Genomic DNA, 18716 nt, shown 5'->3' with positions numbered 1-18716 from the left:
TTCAAAAATTTCATTTTTGTTTTTCTAAGAACTTTTGCCAAAGATGCACACGCACCTTTAGCTTTTTGCCACGGTCCACTGATGGTTTTGGTCTATAAGTATTTTGTATATCATCTCAAAGTGCAATGTTTCTAATTTTTCAATCTCAAATCTGCATCACTACTATTTACATCTTATACATCTTTTTTGACTTTGCCAAATTGGCAAACGAATTTAAAATGTATCTTGTTGACATTAAGTAACACAACAAGATCGCATGCAGTTCGGTTCTGTTTTTATATGCAGTTGCACAGAGTGCTGAGTGCCATTTCGGTTTTGTGATGATGGAAACTAGCATTTAGTATTCGGATCATTGCACATGTACAAATACATTTATACCTAAATATTGCATATGGCATGTTCGGCGGATGCAATGAGCATTATGATAAAACTATTAATATTGATATAAAAGTGGTATACCCAGCAGCAACTCAACTATATGTATTTATAATAATAGTGAGGAAAAATTCACTTGCTTCCATTTGGCGGATCATGCAATCACTTGAAACGCAATTCAAGTGCTGTTCACTTCAGAGCAACAAAACTAACATGCGATCGTGTGTTGGGGTCGTCCAGTACTAAGCTATAAGCAAAAAATATGCCGACAGCTCCTAGCTACTGCTTCCATACTTATAAAGCCGCTCCTCGGTTTGTGGGTTATTAGTGGCAAGTTATTTAGTTTTTTTTTTTTTTTTTTTTTTCAAAGCTTACACTGCAACTTTATTCATCTGCACTTGATTTTTTTTTATGTTTATGTAACTCTATAGTAGGTTAGTTATGCTGATGGAGATAGATGAGACGATATAGCATTACAATATTCAACTAGTAATTGCACACGCTTGTTTTTATCACACGAGATGAATTTTATTTAAATGTACGCCTTAGAATCTTTGTTGCAAAAGTGCGATTCCTAAATAATAAGAAAAAAAAAGGTTATAGTCGACAATAATGTGTGGTTTGGCATTTGTTTGTTTTTATGATGATTCTTTAAGTTAATTGAATGTTACGCTTAAAGTGTGAACGGATTGACAAGGTTTTTGTTTTATTGAGGTTTTTAAGTTTCCTGTGATACGATTTAATACTTTGTAATCAATGCATTGTAAGAAGGCATGATGATGAACGGAAATGCTATGTTGTGGTTTAAAAGAGTGCTCACTCATAATTCCTGGCTTGTAATTGATTACATTTTTAACAGACCTTACAAATCTAATAGTTCTATAGTTTCAACATTGATTAACTTTTCTTAAAAGCACATTCTAAACATAAATTGAACTCTGATCAGGAAATAAAGTAATAGTTCAACCTTCTATTTAATATGCCTTTTATCAGCTGCCTTGAACTAAAATTAAAGGTTGTAGTCTTGATACCTTGGCCAGATCCATTTCCTTGCTCTATCCCTTGATCGGTTGCCTTATTTTTATACCTTTGAACTGACATCTGTAGAACTAACTTTCAGATTTCAAATTGAAAATTTTTGCCGAAAATAATTAAAATGATATAATAATGGCCATCAGAACATGGTAGGGAAGAAGGGAGAGGATTTGCCAGTTTTTAGGAAAATTGACTTAACGCAAAGTTTTTACGTTTGTTTTAATTTTTTTATATCTGATACTATTATTGACTTTATTATCTTCACTTAAATATTTTTTTCATCTTGATATATTAATTGTCTTTATTTTTAATAATTTATTCAAAAAAAAGAAAAGTGATGTGGCAAAGCTTCCCTAGGTGGGAGGCACGAAAAACTAACACAAGCGTCTAATTTATTTCGTGTTCAGCCAAAAGCTGTCAAACTTTGTGGAAAGTTTTCAATCAGGGATGTGCAACAGAAAGTGAATTTTCGGTATTTGATATTCTGTTGGTTTGGAAAAAAACCTGAACTGGAAAAGGTACCCCATTGGCAAATGCTCCCCCTTCTATCCTACTGACAATTTTTTTTTTGAATTATCCTCTTGCAATCAAAACAAATTTTTCCTTAGTGGGGTGGGACTAAAATTTTTGTTCGAATTTCAAATGCTAATAGCGTGCAAAAGTTGCGAAGCAGGGTCTAAGAAATAATCAAAATCGGTTCATATTTTCTGGTTGCCCATCGGCTCTTAAGTTTGGAAAAAAAAATTAAAAATGGTATTTTTATAAAAAAGATTTGACCACCCTAACATGTTAATTTTTTTTTTATTTAATAGCTTTAGACAACTCTTATATGAGCAAAATATTTAGTAGAAAAAAAAAATCGTTCAAATTGAGTAAGGACTTCCGGTCGCGCATGCACATGGGCAAAAATCTATCGGTCAAGAGAGATTTGACTTTTTATGCTGTATGGCGTGAAAAATCATTTGCACGGCCATTTCCTGACGAAAAATCATGAAATTTAGGATACTGAAACATTTAAGTATGAGAAGTACGAAAGAGCTTCCAACTTTTATTTATCCAAAATGGTGGTTCCAAAATGGCGGACAGAATAAGCGTTTTATAAAACTGTATATAAGCTAGAAATTTAGCTAAATTGATTTCAAAAAGATGTTCGCTCTTGGATTTAGGTTTTAACTGTTCTTATTCAAAGAAAAAAAATCAAAAAAATTTTAAAACAAAGATCAAAAAGTTCAAAAGTAGTAAAATGCTTTTTTTTGTATTATGCCATTTTTTGGATTTTGCTAATTAAGCAAAAAATATTGAATTTTATATGAAAATAAATAGGAAAAATATCAAAAATTGTTCTGACTTAAACAAAAAAATCCAAGAAATAACATGTCCATTAGGCAGGATCCTAGAGTTTTAATGCCTTCGAGAAAGTTTTCATAACGGTTCTGTTATGAAGTGGAATTGTTGCGGTTTAGGAAAGTTCAATTTTTTGAATTTTATTGGATTTGAGTTACTGGTCTTATTTTCAATAACAGTTAAAATTTTATAGTTTTTTTTAGTTGGTAATTTTCATAAAAAGTCAAATTTTTGAAGAACAAACTGAAATTTTTATAATTTTGGACAATATCTTACTTATTTAAATGGTCAAATTGCATTGAATTAACTTTTTTCTTTAATTTCTTTCAGACAAAATTCAACTCCCTTCTATGTACATAAACTAACACAAGTTAAAAAAAAAAAAAGTAACAAAAGCTACAAATTTTCCACAAGACTGAGATAATTATAACAAAATAAATAAAGTTTTTTTGAAAGATAAACTTTGAAGAAGGAAACTTAATCATTTACTGATCTCATAATAAAAAAAATAAATAAAAAGGAATATACAAAACTAACTCCTTTCAAAAGAACCAAAGACAAAAGCAATTAAATAAAAACAAAAACAAAAAACTACAACTAAAAAAAAAAAAAACAGAAGGAACAGGAACTCCAATTCGACTGTGATCTTAAAATTTGCTGCAAAGAATCTGTGTGTGGGAGCGAGTATATTATTTACATAACAAATCTCAGCTGAAACGAGAAATCATCCTACAATCATTATCATAACCATCCGAAAGCTCCTTAGCATTTAAACACAAAGAAATTACAACAACAACAACAAACAAGGTTCCATATAGGAAAATCCTTGTTTAAACCGAAACAGCGGTATCCTTTCTGCATATAATGTTTAATAGTCTAGCAAATCTACTATTTGGATCGAACACTAATACGTCTACTAATCCTGAGAGTACTAATCGCATTGAGGAAATCCTAGAAGACAACAACACTACATCCATTAATAATTCCTCCTTACAAGCAACTACTGCAATTGGACATACTGACAATAATTATCAAAACGTAAGTAATAGATCGATTGACGATCATCTGAATAAATTGATCTCAATCGATCATAATAACGACGGCGTCGCCAACAACGACGACGACGACGAAGAATTAGACGACGACTGGCTATTGGTTAATAGGGAAGACGGTAAGCATTTTGTAATAGTAGATTGTAATCGTTGAAGTAGCTTAAACTAGGATCTTTTTCAAATGTTTAGACGAGGAGGAAAGTCTCCCTCGGACCGATTCCGAAGAGGAGCTGCCATTTGTTGAGATCAAACGTAGTCCAACTTTTCAGCAAAGACCAACTCGTAATAGCAATCACCATTCCCTTTCAGCATATCATCAGCGTACTATAGCCTTACGTTACGACGGTGGTGGACTTACACAGTCTCTCTATGTTGTTCCATCGTCCGCCGATTATAACAATGGCAATGCCATCACTAATCTTCCAACGCACATTTCTATGGAAGAATCATGGTTCCTGACACCGCCACCATGTTTTACATCAACAGGACCTGTAAATATGGAGACATCTCCATTTGAAAATTTACTGATTGAACATCCAAGGTTTGTTTAGAAAATCATCAAAAGTTTACTTGTTTTTTTTTTTATATTTTTTTTTTTTTACTTTGTTAACAGTATGTCAGTGTACCATAGTATTAGGTCAGCCCAAGAGGCAGCCGAAAGTTTTGTCAATCTTGATCTCGGGGTGGATGAATCTCAAAATGGAACAAGGACCGTTGTTGAACATTCAACTGATCGGGTAAGATTTTTATATTACATTTTTGTTAAATGAATTTTTACTCATATAGGTAAATATTTTGATTATATTTTAGAATCAATATGTTGCCCCTCGTGTTGCAAGGAATCGTGTTGAACGCCTTAACGCGACACAAATCAAAATGGAGTACCTGACCCGCACTGCACAGAAGGTAAACTTTAATTCAAAATATGCATAAACAGATTTTTTATAAAAATTAACTTATTAAAAAATACGATCATTAGCTTGTAGGACTTTATAATGGCTTCACATGGATAAAACTGGAAATCGTCTAGATATTCAACCAACATGTTTCCTTAAATGTTAAGGGTACTTTTAGAAATGGCATTTCGCCTATTACAAGAACGAATAAAAATTTTAGTTGAACATGCTTAGTTTTTTAGACTCGAGTGTCTCACGGATTATTTTGACTAGGTCAAATGGGATAATTTTTAATTGAATTTATACAGATCGAACCCTTCCCGCCAAATTATCGTAAGCGCCAATCTAAATTATGAACTTTGGAAAACATATAAAATATATTATTCTAAAACTAGGACCGAAATATATATAACTTTTTTGTCTTAATCTTATAAATAAATTGTTCAAGAAAACATTCACATCAATATCGTCTCCAATAAGTCTAAAAACAAAAATTAGTAAAGATTTTTTTGTAAAAAAAAAAAACATCATAAGCGCCATGTCGCTTACGATAATTTGGCGGGAAGGGCGCGATATTTTCTTCTCATTTGGATAAAAAGCCAATTTAATTTCCTTATAAATTAAGCATAAGACCGTCTCTTAACGGTTTCCAAAATGTTTCTGCTAAATATTTTGTTTTTTTTTTTTTTCAAAATCGAAAACTTTTTCAATATTGTTGTAAGTACAAATTAGTACAATTAGGGAATTTTACACTTCAAAACGTTAATTCGTTCCAATTTTGTTTTTCTGTTCTTATGAAAATTGGATTTTTTTCTCAATCAAGAGAGAGCTCCATCTGCTATTTGGAATCAATGAGCCATTCTAATGCAAATGCTGCAAACATCGGTGCAGCAATTTCTAGAATCTGACATGAAATACAAATTAAGTTATTTTAAATATATTACACTGAACCAAATCCTTACGTAAATACAACAAAAAAATTCGTTGAGCCAACGAAAATTTAATTAATTTTCAGCCGATGAAAAATTTAATTGGCTCAACGAAATGGCTTTCATACGTTAATGAAGAACTTCATCAATTAACGAAAACTTTCGTATTTTAATGAAATTTTTCATACAAATTTTTGATCGAAAATTAATGAAGTTTTACATCAGCTTACGAAATTTTTTCATCGATTAACGTAAAATTTAATTAAAACTTTCGTAAGCTAACGAATTTTTTCGTAAATTTTATGAATATTTTAATTAAATTACGAAAAAATATTCGTTAGCTAACGAAACTTTTCGTTGTACCTTTTAATTTTTTTTTTAGTAGATTATAGTATATATTTATTGGACTTGTTAAATTATTAATTTAATACAGTCCAAACCAAAAATTGGCGTTTCGACCCGGTGGAGCTCACTTGGACTTATCGTGAGACACCTTGTCAAAACGCAAATATTTTTTATATTCAGCTCAACTTACATAGATTTTTAAACAAAAACCTAATGTGAACTATATCCAACAAGATTAAATTTTTAATCATTAAAACAGAAATGCACACAAGTCTACGTTTTTTTTTTTTTTTTGTAAGGCAACGATTTTTTTTTATTTCACTGATGTATTTTTTCATAAGCCAATGTAATATTTCATTAGCATATGAAGAATTTTCATAAGCTTATGGTTAATGTTGAATTTCATAAGTTAATGAATTTTTTCGTTACTTAATTAAAACTTTGATAAAGTAAGGAATAAAGTCTTAATTTTATTCTTTAAAATGAGTATGAAATTTTTTGTTAATTGATGAATCTTTTCATTGAATTGGATTTTTTGGCACTAAAAGGGGAGAAAAAGTGTATGAAACGTTTTCATTAATTGATGAAGGTTTTCATATTACGAAAAATTACATATTTTCGTTGAGCCAACGAAAGTTTCGTTGGGCCAACGAAAATGTAGTGTATGAAACGATTTTCGTAATTTTACGAAATTTATTATTTTCAGTGTACGTTTTTGAGAAACAATTGTTTAAATCTATGCAAGCTTTTAAGAAATGCTTATATATCCAAAGTCAAAATTTCACTGGCACGTCACATTTTTGATATACTTGAACACTATCAGGACAAAAATGCTTTTTTTTGAAACTTCTGTCGTCGAATTACATCACCGTTAAATTTTTTATTGCAAAACTTTTTATGCAATTTCTAAAAGCTATATTTTATCGTCTTAAATATGTTTATTCTTTTTAAAAATTATTTTTTTCTAAAAGATTTTTGAAATATACATTTATGATATGTCAAAATCTTAGTGGTGAACGTAATTCACAGTACACATAATAAGGTAATATATTCCGAAAAATGTCAAAATCTGTTTGTCAAAAAATGGGCACCAATCTGTCAGGCCGGCCTTTAATTTTTATATTTCAATCGCAGTAAACAGGAAATTTGTTTTAATTTATAAAATGTCATTTGAAAAAATTATAAATTGAAAAATAACAAATTTTCTGCGTGTTTCGTCTCGGAAAATAGTAAATAACTGTTAAAAAATTAGTTGTGTGCGTGGTTTTTCGGCTTTTGTGCGTTTTTCGTCGGTAATTTAAACAATTAAGAATTATGGTAGTTGACATTGGTGACAATTTGGCGACCAATGTCAGTTCGGAATATATTACCTTTTTATGTGTACTGTGAACGTAATTTATGTTTTTTTGAAGCAGAGTTGAAATCCAGGGGTCAAATTACGGCATACGTTCGTTAACGTATGGTTGCTATGTGTCCTTATTTTTTTCTACTAAATAAATAGAGACACAAATAGTAAAAACGTTAACGAATGATCGTAATCGTATGCTGTAATTCGACCCTAGTTTCCGACTACTGATTTGGATAAAAAAAGGCAAAATAATCAGCCCTATGATGGTAGCCGATCGGAAGAGATTTGTATCCGATTTGTACGATTTTTTCAGTTTTCATATGATTTTAACCCTTCCGACTGTAAAATCGGACAGATTTACGAAAAAAATCTTAGGTGCGTTGAAAATTCAAAATACATGCGATGCTATGCAGTGAACTGTCAAAATATTTGCGACGGGTAGTGCTTTGTGCTTTTTTTTCTTTCCGATTCCTTCCGATAGAAAATCAAACGTGAAATACTATCCGAAAAATATAAAAACCAAAAAAATTGGAATAATAAACAAATAAATTGTTCAAAAACACACAAATGAGTGCACAAAACAGTAATGTGCAAGTAATTTCTATTATTGTATGTTTTTGTGTTTCTAGTGTTTTGTTAAATGTTATTTTCACGATAAAAAAATATTTTTGCAAACTGGTAGATGTCAAGTGAGTGCGTTGTTTGAAGTCAATTTTTCTCCTCAAATTCGGGTACCGTGAATACAAAAATCTTCCGATCGGAACTTTTCTCCGATCGGATATTTTTCCGATCGGCTACCATCATAGGGCTGAATACTTAAAAATATATATTTTAGAACAAATATCAAAAGCATTTAATTCAAAAGTAGTTTTTGAGACTTTATAGCGAAAGAAGTGATGAGTAGAGCTCAAAAACTAGACGTGATGGAATAAATCTGTAAACAGTTTTGAGTTTACCACACTCAAGTTAGTTACAATCACCTTACAAACTTCTTGCTCCCAACTTTTTTTGTTTTTTGCCGACTAGTGTAATTTGCTCAGCGATAGAAATTTTTTTACCAACTTTTTTTCTATAGAAAAAAATGTTAAGTATACACCACAGTGAACAAAATGTTCACATTGTGCTATCATTTCAATAATTTTTGCTTAAGTGTTTAGTGCTTATTGGTTGGATGTCCACTTTTATAATTAGATTTTTTTGGTTGAATTTTTCATGATGCAGCACATTATGGTCAAAATGTACAGACAATTTCAATCAAGGTTTAACTTTTTCATACCTAAATTAATATTTTCCAAACATTTTCATAATATTCTACATACATTACTAACTCACCAAATAAAACATTATTTTTTGTCAATATTGTGTTTTCCAATCGTTTAATTTTTTTAATTAAATCTTTGTTTATTTTGCAGTATATTTAAGAAATCACTTTCTTTTGATTTGTCAGCAAAGTAACATTTGTTTGAGGGACAAAGCACAACGTAGTTTTATTTGATTCTAATTTTTACGTTGAGAAACCTTACATCGAACATTCATTTAACTTGGTTCTGCTTCTTAATTATTTACTTTGCAATTCGAATAGTTAAACAATTCTGACTAAAAGACTTTTTCAAAGACCACATAAGGGGATCCGAAAAAGTAGATTCTTTAAAATTTTCAAGCCAATTAATAGCAACTCGTTTTACTTCAGCCACTTGGTGTTTAGGCAATTTAAAAAAAGTTTTATGAGGATTCCTTAAGAAGTAAATATTGGAGGTTTTACAAAACTGCAATTCTGACATTTTTTATCTACAAGATTTTTGAATAAGTTAAACTTAAATCAATTTATTATTTATTTTATTAAACATGCCAATTTATTATGTTTTTTTTTTTTATTAATTTATTGTGTATTTTTTAAATTTTTTTAAAGGACCATGACAAAAAGGAGCGTCAAACTATCTGTCGCGGAGCTATCAAACGTTCGAATAAAGCTCGTGAGTATAATAGCCGAGGCAATCGCCAGCGTCGTTCTGACATGCAACACAGCAAGGTCAACAGCGGTGCCAACAACAACCGCAAATGCTAAACGATTTATCTGAATGCTTTTTTTTCTAAGAACTTTTAATCGTCGTCGTTGCATGCAGATATGTATTTGCTCTCCACAAAAAATGACAACAAAAACATCATTATATAAAATTTAAAAAAAAAAAAAAAAAACAAATAACGCACCCCCACAATAAACTAAAAAAAATTTAAAAATTTTAATTAATATAAACAACAAAAAAAAACAAATTAAATTTAAATGTATAGATTACGTAAATTAAAAAAAAAATTATTATACAACAAATTACACACATATAAAATGAATAAATGTGACAAAAGAATATAATAATTACAATAACAAAAAAAAAAAAAAACTATATTTATTTAAATTAAATTTTTCAATTTTTATTGAATTAAATTTATGAATGTAAATTTAATTGTTAAATAGTTTCAATTCAATTCACTTAACATTACTTCTTCTTCCCTCCCCATATTATTATACTCATAGTCACCTCTTTCACATTTAAAACAAAAAATTCTATAAAATAAAAATATTTTTTATTCAAATTAAAAGAAAATTTACAAAAAATAAAAAAAAAAATTGTGATATTGTTGAGCGCGAAAAAAGTGCGAGAGAAGAAAAATGAAAAAAAAAAACAAAACAAAACAATAATATTAAAGAAAAACCATTGTATGTTCTAGAACAAAAAGGAATGTCATCCTCTCTTATTAAAATATAAAATAATTTTCTAAATAGAATTGTAAATGATGATAGAAATCAAATATTCTATATACAGTGTGCTTAAGGACGATCAGGATCAGTGTTGTGTGCAATGTAAATTGTAAGTAAAAGTATATATTTAACACTTTTGGCAAAAAAAAAAAATGAAACAAATAAACGATACTTTTTTACATGGGACTAAGCATAAGGGTAAAATAGTTTAATTCAAAAACAAAAATGTGTAAGTTTTTCAGACGAAAATAAAAAAATTCTAAAAATTAAATATTTTATTTAGAGTAAAAAATATAAAAGAAAGAAAAATACAAGGAGCAATATTTTTTAAATACATTTTATCTTAAAAATATTAAAAAGAAAAATTTAAACTATTTCATTGGTGCAAATTTGTAAAACAATGATCATTACCTACTCCTGTAGCACATTTAACATTATCCTGAAAATCTGATAAAAATTAAGAAATCAAATGGCATTATATTTTATTTATGAGTTTAATTTTCAAAGAAAAACATAAATATTTTATTTTTTTTTTATTTATCAGCAAATTTAATTATAATTAAATTTTATTTTTAATCATATTATATGTGTTTTTTCATATCATTTTGAAAGAAAACAAAAATTATATAAAAGCTTCTTCAATCATTGCTTAAATAGTTATTTAACAAAAAAAACATATTAAACTTATTATATTTACCTATAAATATTAAAATTTCTTCTAAAATAAAAATTAAAACAAATAAAAAAAAACATAAAAGCACTCATGTGATCAGTTAAGAAATTGTTCGTTACAAGATTACTTTTAATTAGAAAAAATATTAAAATTACAAGTAAACTGCCTGAGAATAAAAATAATTATCATTATTAAAATAGGCCACTATTGAATTAAAAATAAAAATGCAATAAAAAAATAATCTTACTAAATATTTTTTTTTCTGTTAATTGAAAAAATAAAAAAAAAACAAACAAAAGAAAAATTGATAATGAAGTGCTTCTTTCTGTGACATAAAAAATAGTATATTTTGTGATTTATTAAAGAAGAAAAAAATTTCATTGCACATATTGTTTTAAACATTAAAACATAAAAAAACAAAACAATATAAATTATTCTTAAACAAAAAAAATAATATAAATAAAATAAGAATTTAATTTTGAATTAGATGGTTTATGTGAGACAACAACAAACATAAAATTAATGTATTATTATATCTTAAATGTAGAAACTAAAACTACAAAAATTAAAACTTTGTTTAGTAGTAAGTTTAATGTTAAATTGATTGATAATTGAAAAAAGAAAAACAAAAACAAATATGACAACAAAATAATTTAATGATTGATGAGTGAAAAAAAAAATATAAAAATCAAGTAAACGGACAACAAAATGCAAAAAAAAATAATTTAAATGAAAATGATGAACAAATGGAGAAAAACGATTAAAGTTAAATAGAAGAACAAATTTTGATGGTGTTTTTTTTTTCTAGAAATTTTATAAGTTTGGAATTTGGAATAATCTATCTTCTATCTTTCGAAATTTAAAAACGTGAATTCTTAAAGTTTTTCTTGGGATTCTTCGTCAGCGGGAATAAACCAAGATAAACTTTCATTAATTTTTTTTCCCGAAAGCATTTCCAAGTTATTTAGTTTCAAACAGCCTGATACATGTAATTAAAAACATCTGTGAATGGTCAGTAAAAGTAAACCAGATTTCGTCAGAAATATTTTTATTAATCGTTACATTTCTTAAAATCAATAAAATATTCCACAAAACACAACATTCACCTTTGAGGTTTGATTCCAGAATTATTTCAATACAAATATTTTTTTTTCTGATCCACGTCTCGAAACAAGTTTTTCACATCTTAGTGAACAGGCATATGTATCCATTCGAGTACAAAAATCTAATTTTATTTTTTTGGAGATTTTCGAAAAAAATCAGAGTTAACCCCTTGCCGAAAAAATACATTCTAAACAAATTCCTCCAAATTCATCGATATTCATCATGATAAAAGAAAGGCCTCTTTAAGCTCTATTCATAACCGAAAACCAAAAGTTTATTGGAAGTCTGGTTGCTGAATTATTAGCAATCGAAATTTTTTTATTATTTTTTTTTTTTTGTTACTTTCGGAAGCAGATATTTTCGGATCAAGGTCTCGAAACAAGATTTAGTTAACAGATATGAGCTCACAATGAATAGGCATTTCCATTTATGTAAAAAAATACAAATTTATTTTTTAGGATTTTCGAGAACAAATCAAGGTTAACCCCTTGCTTAAGAAAATGTATTTTCAAAAAAGTACTCCAAATCCATCGAGTGATACATCAAAAGGAAGGCCTCTTTAAGCTCTATTCATAACCGAAAACCAAAAGATTCTTGGACGTCTGGTTGCTGAATTATTTGCAATCGAAACATTTTTTTTCTTACTTTCGGAGGCAGATATTTTCGGACCAAAGTCTCGGAACAAATTTTATAAAAAAATTACTAATTTATTTTTTTAAGATTTCTGAGAAAAAATTGAGTGATACATCAAAAGGAAGGCCTCTTAAAGCTCTATTCATAACCGAAAACCAAAAGTTTCTTCAAAGTATGGTTGCTGAATTATGTATTTGCAATCGAAACATTTTTTTTTTTCTTACTTTCGGAAGCAGATATTTTTGGATCAAGGTCTCGGAACAAGATTTGGTTAACAGATATGAGCTCACAATGAATAGGCATTTCCATTTATGTAAAAAAAAATACAAATTTATTTTTTAGGATTTTCGAGAAAAAATCAAGGTTAACCCCTTGCTTAAAAAAATGTATTTTCAAAAAAGTTCTCCAAATCCATCGAGTGATACATCAAAAGGAAGGCCTCTTTAAGCTCTATTCATAACCGAAAACCAAAAGTTTCTTCGAAGTATGGTTGCTGAATTATGTATTTGCAATCGAAACATTTTTTTTTTCTTACTTTCGGAAGCAGATATTTTTGGATCAAGGTCTCGGAACAAGATTTGGTTAACAGATATGAGCTCACAATGAATAGGCATTTCCATTTATGTAAAAAAAAATACAAATTTATTTTTTAGGATTTTCGAGAAAAAATCAAGGTTAACCCCTTGCCTAAAAAAAAATGTATTTTCAAAAAAGTTCTCCAAATCCATCGAGTGATACATCAAAAGGAAGGCCTTTTTAAGCTCTATTCATAACCGAAAACCAAAAGATTCTTGGACGCCTGGTTGCTGAATTATTTGCAATCAAAACATTTTTTTTTCTTACTTTCGGAGGCAGATATTTTCGGACCAAAGTCTCGGAACAAATTTTATAAAAAAATTACTAATTTATTTTTTTAGGATTTTTGAGAAAAATTTGAGTGATACATCAAAAGGAAGGCCTCTTAAAGCTCTATTCATAACCGAAAACCAAAAGTTTCTTCGAAGTATGGTTGCTGAATTATGTATTTGCAATCGAAACATTTTTTTTTCTTACTTTCGGAAGCAGATATTTTTGGATCAAGGTCTCGGAACAAGATTTGGTTAACAGATATGAGCTCACAATAAATAGGCATTTCCATTTATGTAAAAAAAATACAAATTTATTTTTTAGGATTTCCGAGAAAAAATCAAGGTTAACCCCTTGCTTAAAAAAATGTATTTTCAAAAAAGTTCTCCAAATCCATCGAGTGAGACATCAAAAGAAAGGCCTCTTAAAGCTCTATTCATAACTGAAAACTAAAAGATTCTTGGACGCCTGGTTGCTGAATTATTTGCAATCGAAACATTTTTTTTTTTCTTACTTTCGGAGGCAGATATTTTCGGATCAAGGTCTCGAAACAAGTTTTGGTTAACAGATATGAGCTCACAATGAATAGTCCTATCCATTTATGTACAAAAATTACTAATTTATTTTTTTAGGATTTTCGAGAAAAAATCAAGGTTAACCCCTTGCCTAAAAAAAATGTATTTTCAAAAAAGTTCTCCAAATCCATCGAGTGAGACATCAAAAGAAAGGCCTCTTAAAGCTCTATTCATAACCGAAAACCAAAAGATTCTTGGACGCCTGGTTGCTGAATTACATATTTGCAATCGAAACATTTTTTTTTTCTTACTTTCGGAGGCAGACATTTTCGGACCAAAGTCTCGGAACAAGTTTTGGTTAACAGATATGAGCTCACAATGAATAGTCCTATCCATTTATGTACAAAAATTACTAATTTATTTTTTTAGGATTTTCGAGAAAAAATCAAGGTTAACCCCTTGCCTAAAAAAAATGTATTTTCAAAAAAGTTCTCCAAATCCATCGAGTGATACATCAAAAGGAAGGCCTCTTTAAGCTCTATTCATAACCGAAAATCAAAAGTATATTGGAAGTCTGGTTGCTGAATTATTTGCAATAGAAACATTTTTTTTCTTACTTTCGGAGGCAGATATTTTCGGATCAAGGTCTCGAAACAAGTTTTGGTTAACAGATATGAGCTCACAATGAATAGTCCTATCCATTTATGTACAAAAATTACTAATTTATTTTTTTAGGATCTTCGAGAAAAAATCAAGGTTAACCCCTTGCCTAAAAAAAATGTATTTTCAAAAAAGTTCTCCAAATCCATCGAGTGAGACATCAAAAGAAAGGCCTCTTAAAGCTCTATTCATAACCGAAAACCAAAAGATTCTTGGACGCCTGGTTGCTGAATTACATATTTGCAATCGAAACATTTTTTTTTTCTTACTTTCGGAGGCAGACATTTTCGGACCAAAGTCTCGGAACAAGTTTTGGTTAACAGATATGAGCTCACAATGAATAGTCCTATCCATTTATGTACAAAAATTACTAATTTATTTTTTTAGGATTTTCGAGAAAAAATCAAGGTTAACCCCTTGCCTAAAAAAAATGTATTTTCAAAAAAGTTCTCCAAATCCATCGAGTGATACATCAAAAGAAAGGCCTCTTAAAGCTCTATTCATAACCGAAAACCAAAAGATTTTTCTGGTTGCTGAGTTATTTGCAATCGAAACATTTTTTTTTCTTACTTTCGGAGGCAGATATTTTCGGACCAAAGTCTCGGAACAAGTTTTGGTTAACAGATATGTGCTCACAATGAATAGTCCTATCCATTTATGAAAAAAAAAATACAAATTAATTTTTTAGGATTTTCGAGAAAAAATCAAGGTTAACCCCTTGCTTAAAAAAAATGTATTTTTAAAAAAGTTCTCCAAATCCATCGAGTGATACATCAAAAGGAAGGCCTCTTTAAGCTCTATTCATAACCGAAAACCAAAAGATTCTTGGACGCCTGGTTGCTGAATTATTTGCAATCGAAACATTTTTTTTTTTTCTTACTTTCGGAGGCAGATATTTTCGGACCAAAATCTCGGAACAAATTTTATAAAAAAATTACTAATTTATTTTTTTAGGATTTTCGAGAAAACATTGAGTGATTCATCAAAAGGAAGGCCTCTTTTAGCTCTATTCATAACCGAAAACCAAAAGTTTATTGGAAGTCTGGTTGCTGAATTATTAGCAATCGATTTTTTTTTTTTTTTTCTTACTTTCGGAGGCAGATATTTTCGGACCAAAGTCTCGGAACAAGTTTAGGTTAACAGATATGAACTCACAATGAATAGGCCTTTCCATTTATGTAAAAAAATTACTAATTTATTTTTTTAGGATTTTCGAGAAAAAATCAAGGTTAACCCCTTGCCTAAAAAAAATGTATTTTCAAAAAAGTTCTCCAAATCCATCGAGTGAGACATCAAAAGGAAGGCCTCTTTAAGCTCTATTCATAACCGAAAATCAAAAGTATATTGGAAGTCTGGTTGCTGAATTATTTGCAATAGAAACATTTTTTTTCTTACTTTCGGAATCAGATTTTCGAGAAAAAATCAAGGTTAACCCCTTGCTTAAAAAAATGTATTTTCAAAAAAGTTCTCCAAATCCATCGAGTGAGACATCAAAAGAAAGGCCTCTTAAAGCTCTATTCATAACCGAAAACCAAAAGATTCTTCTGGTTGCTGAGTTATTTGCAATCGAAACATTTTTTTTTCTTACTTTCGGAGGCAGATATTTTCGGACCAAAGTCTCGGAACAAGTTTTGGTTAACAGATATGTGCTCACAATGAATAGTCCTATCCATTTATGAAAAAAAAAATACAAATTAATTTTTTAGGATTTTCGAGAAAAAATCAAGGTTAACCCCTTGCTTAAAAAAATGTATTTTTAAAAAAGTTCTCCAAATCCATCGAGTGATACATCAAAAGGAAGGCCTCTTTAAGCTCTATTCATAACCAAAAACCAAAAGATTCTTGGACGCCTGGTTGCTGAATTATTTGCAATCGAAACATTTTTTTTTTTCTTACTTTCGGAGGCAGATATCTTCGGACCAAAATCTCGGAACAAATTTTATAAAAAAATTACTAATTTATTTTTTTAGGATTTTCGAGAAAACATTGAGTGATTCATCAAAATGAAGGCCTCTTTTAGCTCTATTCATAACCGAAAACCAAAAGTTTATTGGAAGTCTGGTTGCTGAATTATTAGCAATCGATTTTTTTTTTTGTTACTTTCGGAAGCAGATATTTTCGGATCAAGGTCTCGAAACAAGATTTGGTTAACAGATATGAGCTCACAATGAATAGGCCTTTCCATTTATGTAAAAAAAATTACAAATTTTTTTTTTAGGATTTTCGAGAAAAAATCAAGGTTACCTCTTGCCTAGAAAAATGTATTTTCAAAAAAGTTCTCCAAATCCATCGATTCATAACTGCAAACCAAAAGTTTCTTTGAGGTCTGGTTGCGGAATTATTTCAATCCAAATATGTATTTTCTTTTCTTCAGAAGCAGATATCTCGAGACCCAAGCGTTGAAGCAAGTTTTGCTAGAAAGATTTGAGTTCGTAGTCAACAGACCTATCCATTTAGGTACAAAAATGTTAAATTAGTTTTTTTTTTGAGATTTTTGAAAATATTAAAATAGGAGTGACGAAATGAATCATACAAATAATCAGTTCCAAATTAATTTTAAATGTAACGTACATGGTTTTATGTATTCACGTGTACCTATACAAGAACTTTTGACACTTCCTAAAATAATAATAATCAGCTGATTCCAGTAAATAAAACGTGGAATCCGATGTATGTAGATTATTTTTATCCGAAGAATTTTCACAAGTATCAGTAAAGTAAAGTACTCTCTCACTATGAAGAAGTTTTTAAATGTATTCCAAAAATCTAATTGCAATGTTATTGGTATGGTTCATTTAGATGCATTACCAGGTACATACATAGATTATAAAACTTATTTCCTATCACCATGTGAGTACAATTTTAATTGAAATGCAATCAAAAGGTACACCAAAATATTCCGGTAATTTCAATGAAATTGTAGAAAAGGCCAAACATGAAGCGAATATTTATTCGCAACATAAACTAGTGAGTTATAATATAAATAACTACTGTTTGCCCTTGAAAAAACTGATCTGGAAAACGAATTAAATGTTTTAGGATTCGATTCTGATTGAAAATATGCATGATGTTCCTTATGTCCAAGAAAATGCTTTAGGACCTGAAACAATTTCATGCATGTCTCGAATTGCAACTGAAATTCGAAAAATCATCCCCAAATCTATGCCTTGTGGTATTCAAGTGAGTTTATAAAACATTGATATAGACAAAATTGTACTTCATCAGGTTCTTGCATGTGGCAACAAACAAGCCCTAGCTATTGCAAAAGCATGTGACCTTCAATATATTCGTGCTGAAGGATTTGTATTCGGTCATGTTGCAGACGAGGGATATACCGATGCCTGCGCTGGGGATATTTTAAGATATCGCCGACTGATAGATGCTGAGTCGGTTTTAGTATTCACAGATTTGAAGAAGAAACATAGCTCCCACTCGATTACAGCTGATACAAGTCTACTTGAAACAGCCAAAGCTGCTGAATTCTTTCTTACCGATGGAATAATAGTAACAGGTGAGATATCAATAATAAAAAAAGAGAAAAGGAAATGATATTTCTATTGCCAGGAACATCAACTGGACATGCTGCCAGTCCCGACGACTTAAATGCTCTATATGGAAAAGTTGAAGTTCCTCTCCTAATTGGCTCTGGAGTGACCAAAGATAACTTAAAAGATTACTATGAAAAAGCTAATGCTGTTATCATTGGATCACACTTTAAAAAAGATGGTCATTGGGCAAATGATCTCTGTGAAGGAAATATTCAAGAATTTATGGAAAATCTTAAAAAATTAAGAACAAAATAAAAATCTAAAACTCAAGACAGCTTTAGTTAATAAAACTAGATATTTTTAATTAATAAAAAATTATATATCTTTAGTTAAGAATTTTGGTTTCACCTTGACCAAGATAAATTTATAAGGGTCAAAATCATGGAGGTGGGAAATTTCGATGATGTTTTATGATAAAAATTTCATGCTCAAATGTTCGCTTTAGCCATAATTTATCGGTTCATGAACGTGCAGAGCACAAAAATGTATATTGTTCAATTTACTGCAAACACCCAAAATTAGTACTAGAAAAACGTTCCTCGAAATGGTGGTGATCTCTTCAAAACGACTTTAGGGGTCTAGAAATAGTATCAATGTGAATGATATATTATTATATTAAGATAGTAGATCTTAATTAAATCAAATATAACTTTATTTA

General features: G+C 29.4%; 2 protein-coding genes across 3 annotated transcripts in view; both read left to right on the top strand.

The window, feature by feature from the left end:
* LOC129912585 (uncharacterized) overlaps positions 1 to 11388 on the top strand; it is a 33981-nt gene extending 22593 nt beyond the window's left edge. For both annotated transcript variants that reach the window (XM_055990896.1, XM_055990897.1), the window contains exons 2-6: positions 3085 to 3925; positions 3996 to 4347; positions 4420 to 4543; positions 4617 to 4712; positions 9234 to 11388. In XM_055990896.1, coding sequence (XP_055846871.1) covers positions 3619 to 3925; positions 3996 to 4347; positions 4420 to 4543; positions 4617 to 4712; positions 9234 to 9389 — 1035 coding nt within the window. In that variant the 5' untranslated portion in view covers positions 3085 to 3618 and the 3' untranslated portion in view covers positions 9390 to 11388. The remainder of the gene's footprint in view (positions 1 to 3084; positions 3926 to 3995; positions 4348 to 4419; positions 4544 to 4616; positions 4713 to 9233) is intronic.
* Positions 11389 to 17148: 5760 nt separating this feature from the next.
* On the top strand, positions 17149 to 18328 carry LOC129912590 (uncharacterized protein F13E9.13, mitochondrial). The gene is made up of 5 exons (XM_055990902.1): positions 17149 to 17321; positions 17395 to 17477; positions 17550 to 17690; positions 17736 to 18021; positions 18075 to 18328. The coding sequence occupies exons 1-5, from the start codon at positions 17246 to 17248 to the stop codon at positions 18311 to 18313; spliced, it is 825 nt and encodes a 274-aa protein (XP_055846877.1). The 5' UTR covers positions 17149 to 17245; the 3' UTR covers positions 18314 to 18328.
* The last annotated feature ends 388 nt before the right edge of the window (positions 18329 to 18716 follow it).

This window comes from Episyrphus balteatus, chromosome 2, assembly GCF_945859705.1.
Source record: "Episyrphus balteatus chromosome 2, idEpiBalt1.1, whole genome shotgun sequence".
Lineage (NCBI taxonomy): Eukaryota > Metazoa > Arthropoda > Insecta > Diptera > Syrphidae > Episyrphus > Episyrphus balteatus.
This window is presented reverse-complemented; position numbering and strand designations above follow the sequence as displayed.

Excerpts from the sequence above, each read along its gene's own strand:
- LOC129912590 (XM_055990902.1), top strand. The coding sequence starts at position 17,246 with ATGAAGAAGTTTTTAAATGTATTCCAAAAATCTAATTGCAATGTTATT. Across the intron at positions 17,691-17,735 it reads CTATGCCTTGTGGTATTCAA|GTTCTTGCATGTGGCAACAA; the intron begins GTGAGTTTATAA and ends GTACTTCATCAG. Across the intron at positions 18,022-18,074 it reads CGATGGAATAATAGTAACAG|GAACATCAACTGGACATGCT; the intron begins GTGAGATATCAA and ends TTCTATTGCCAG.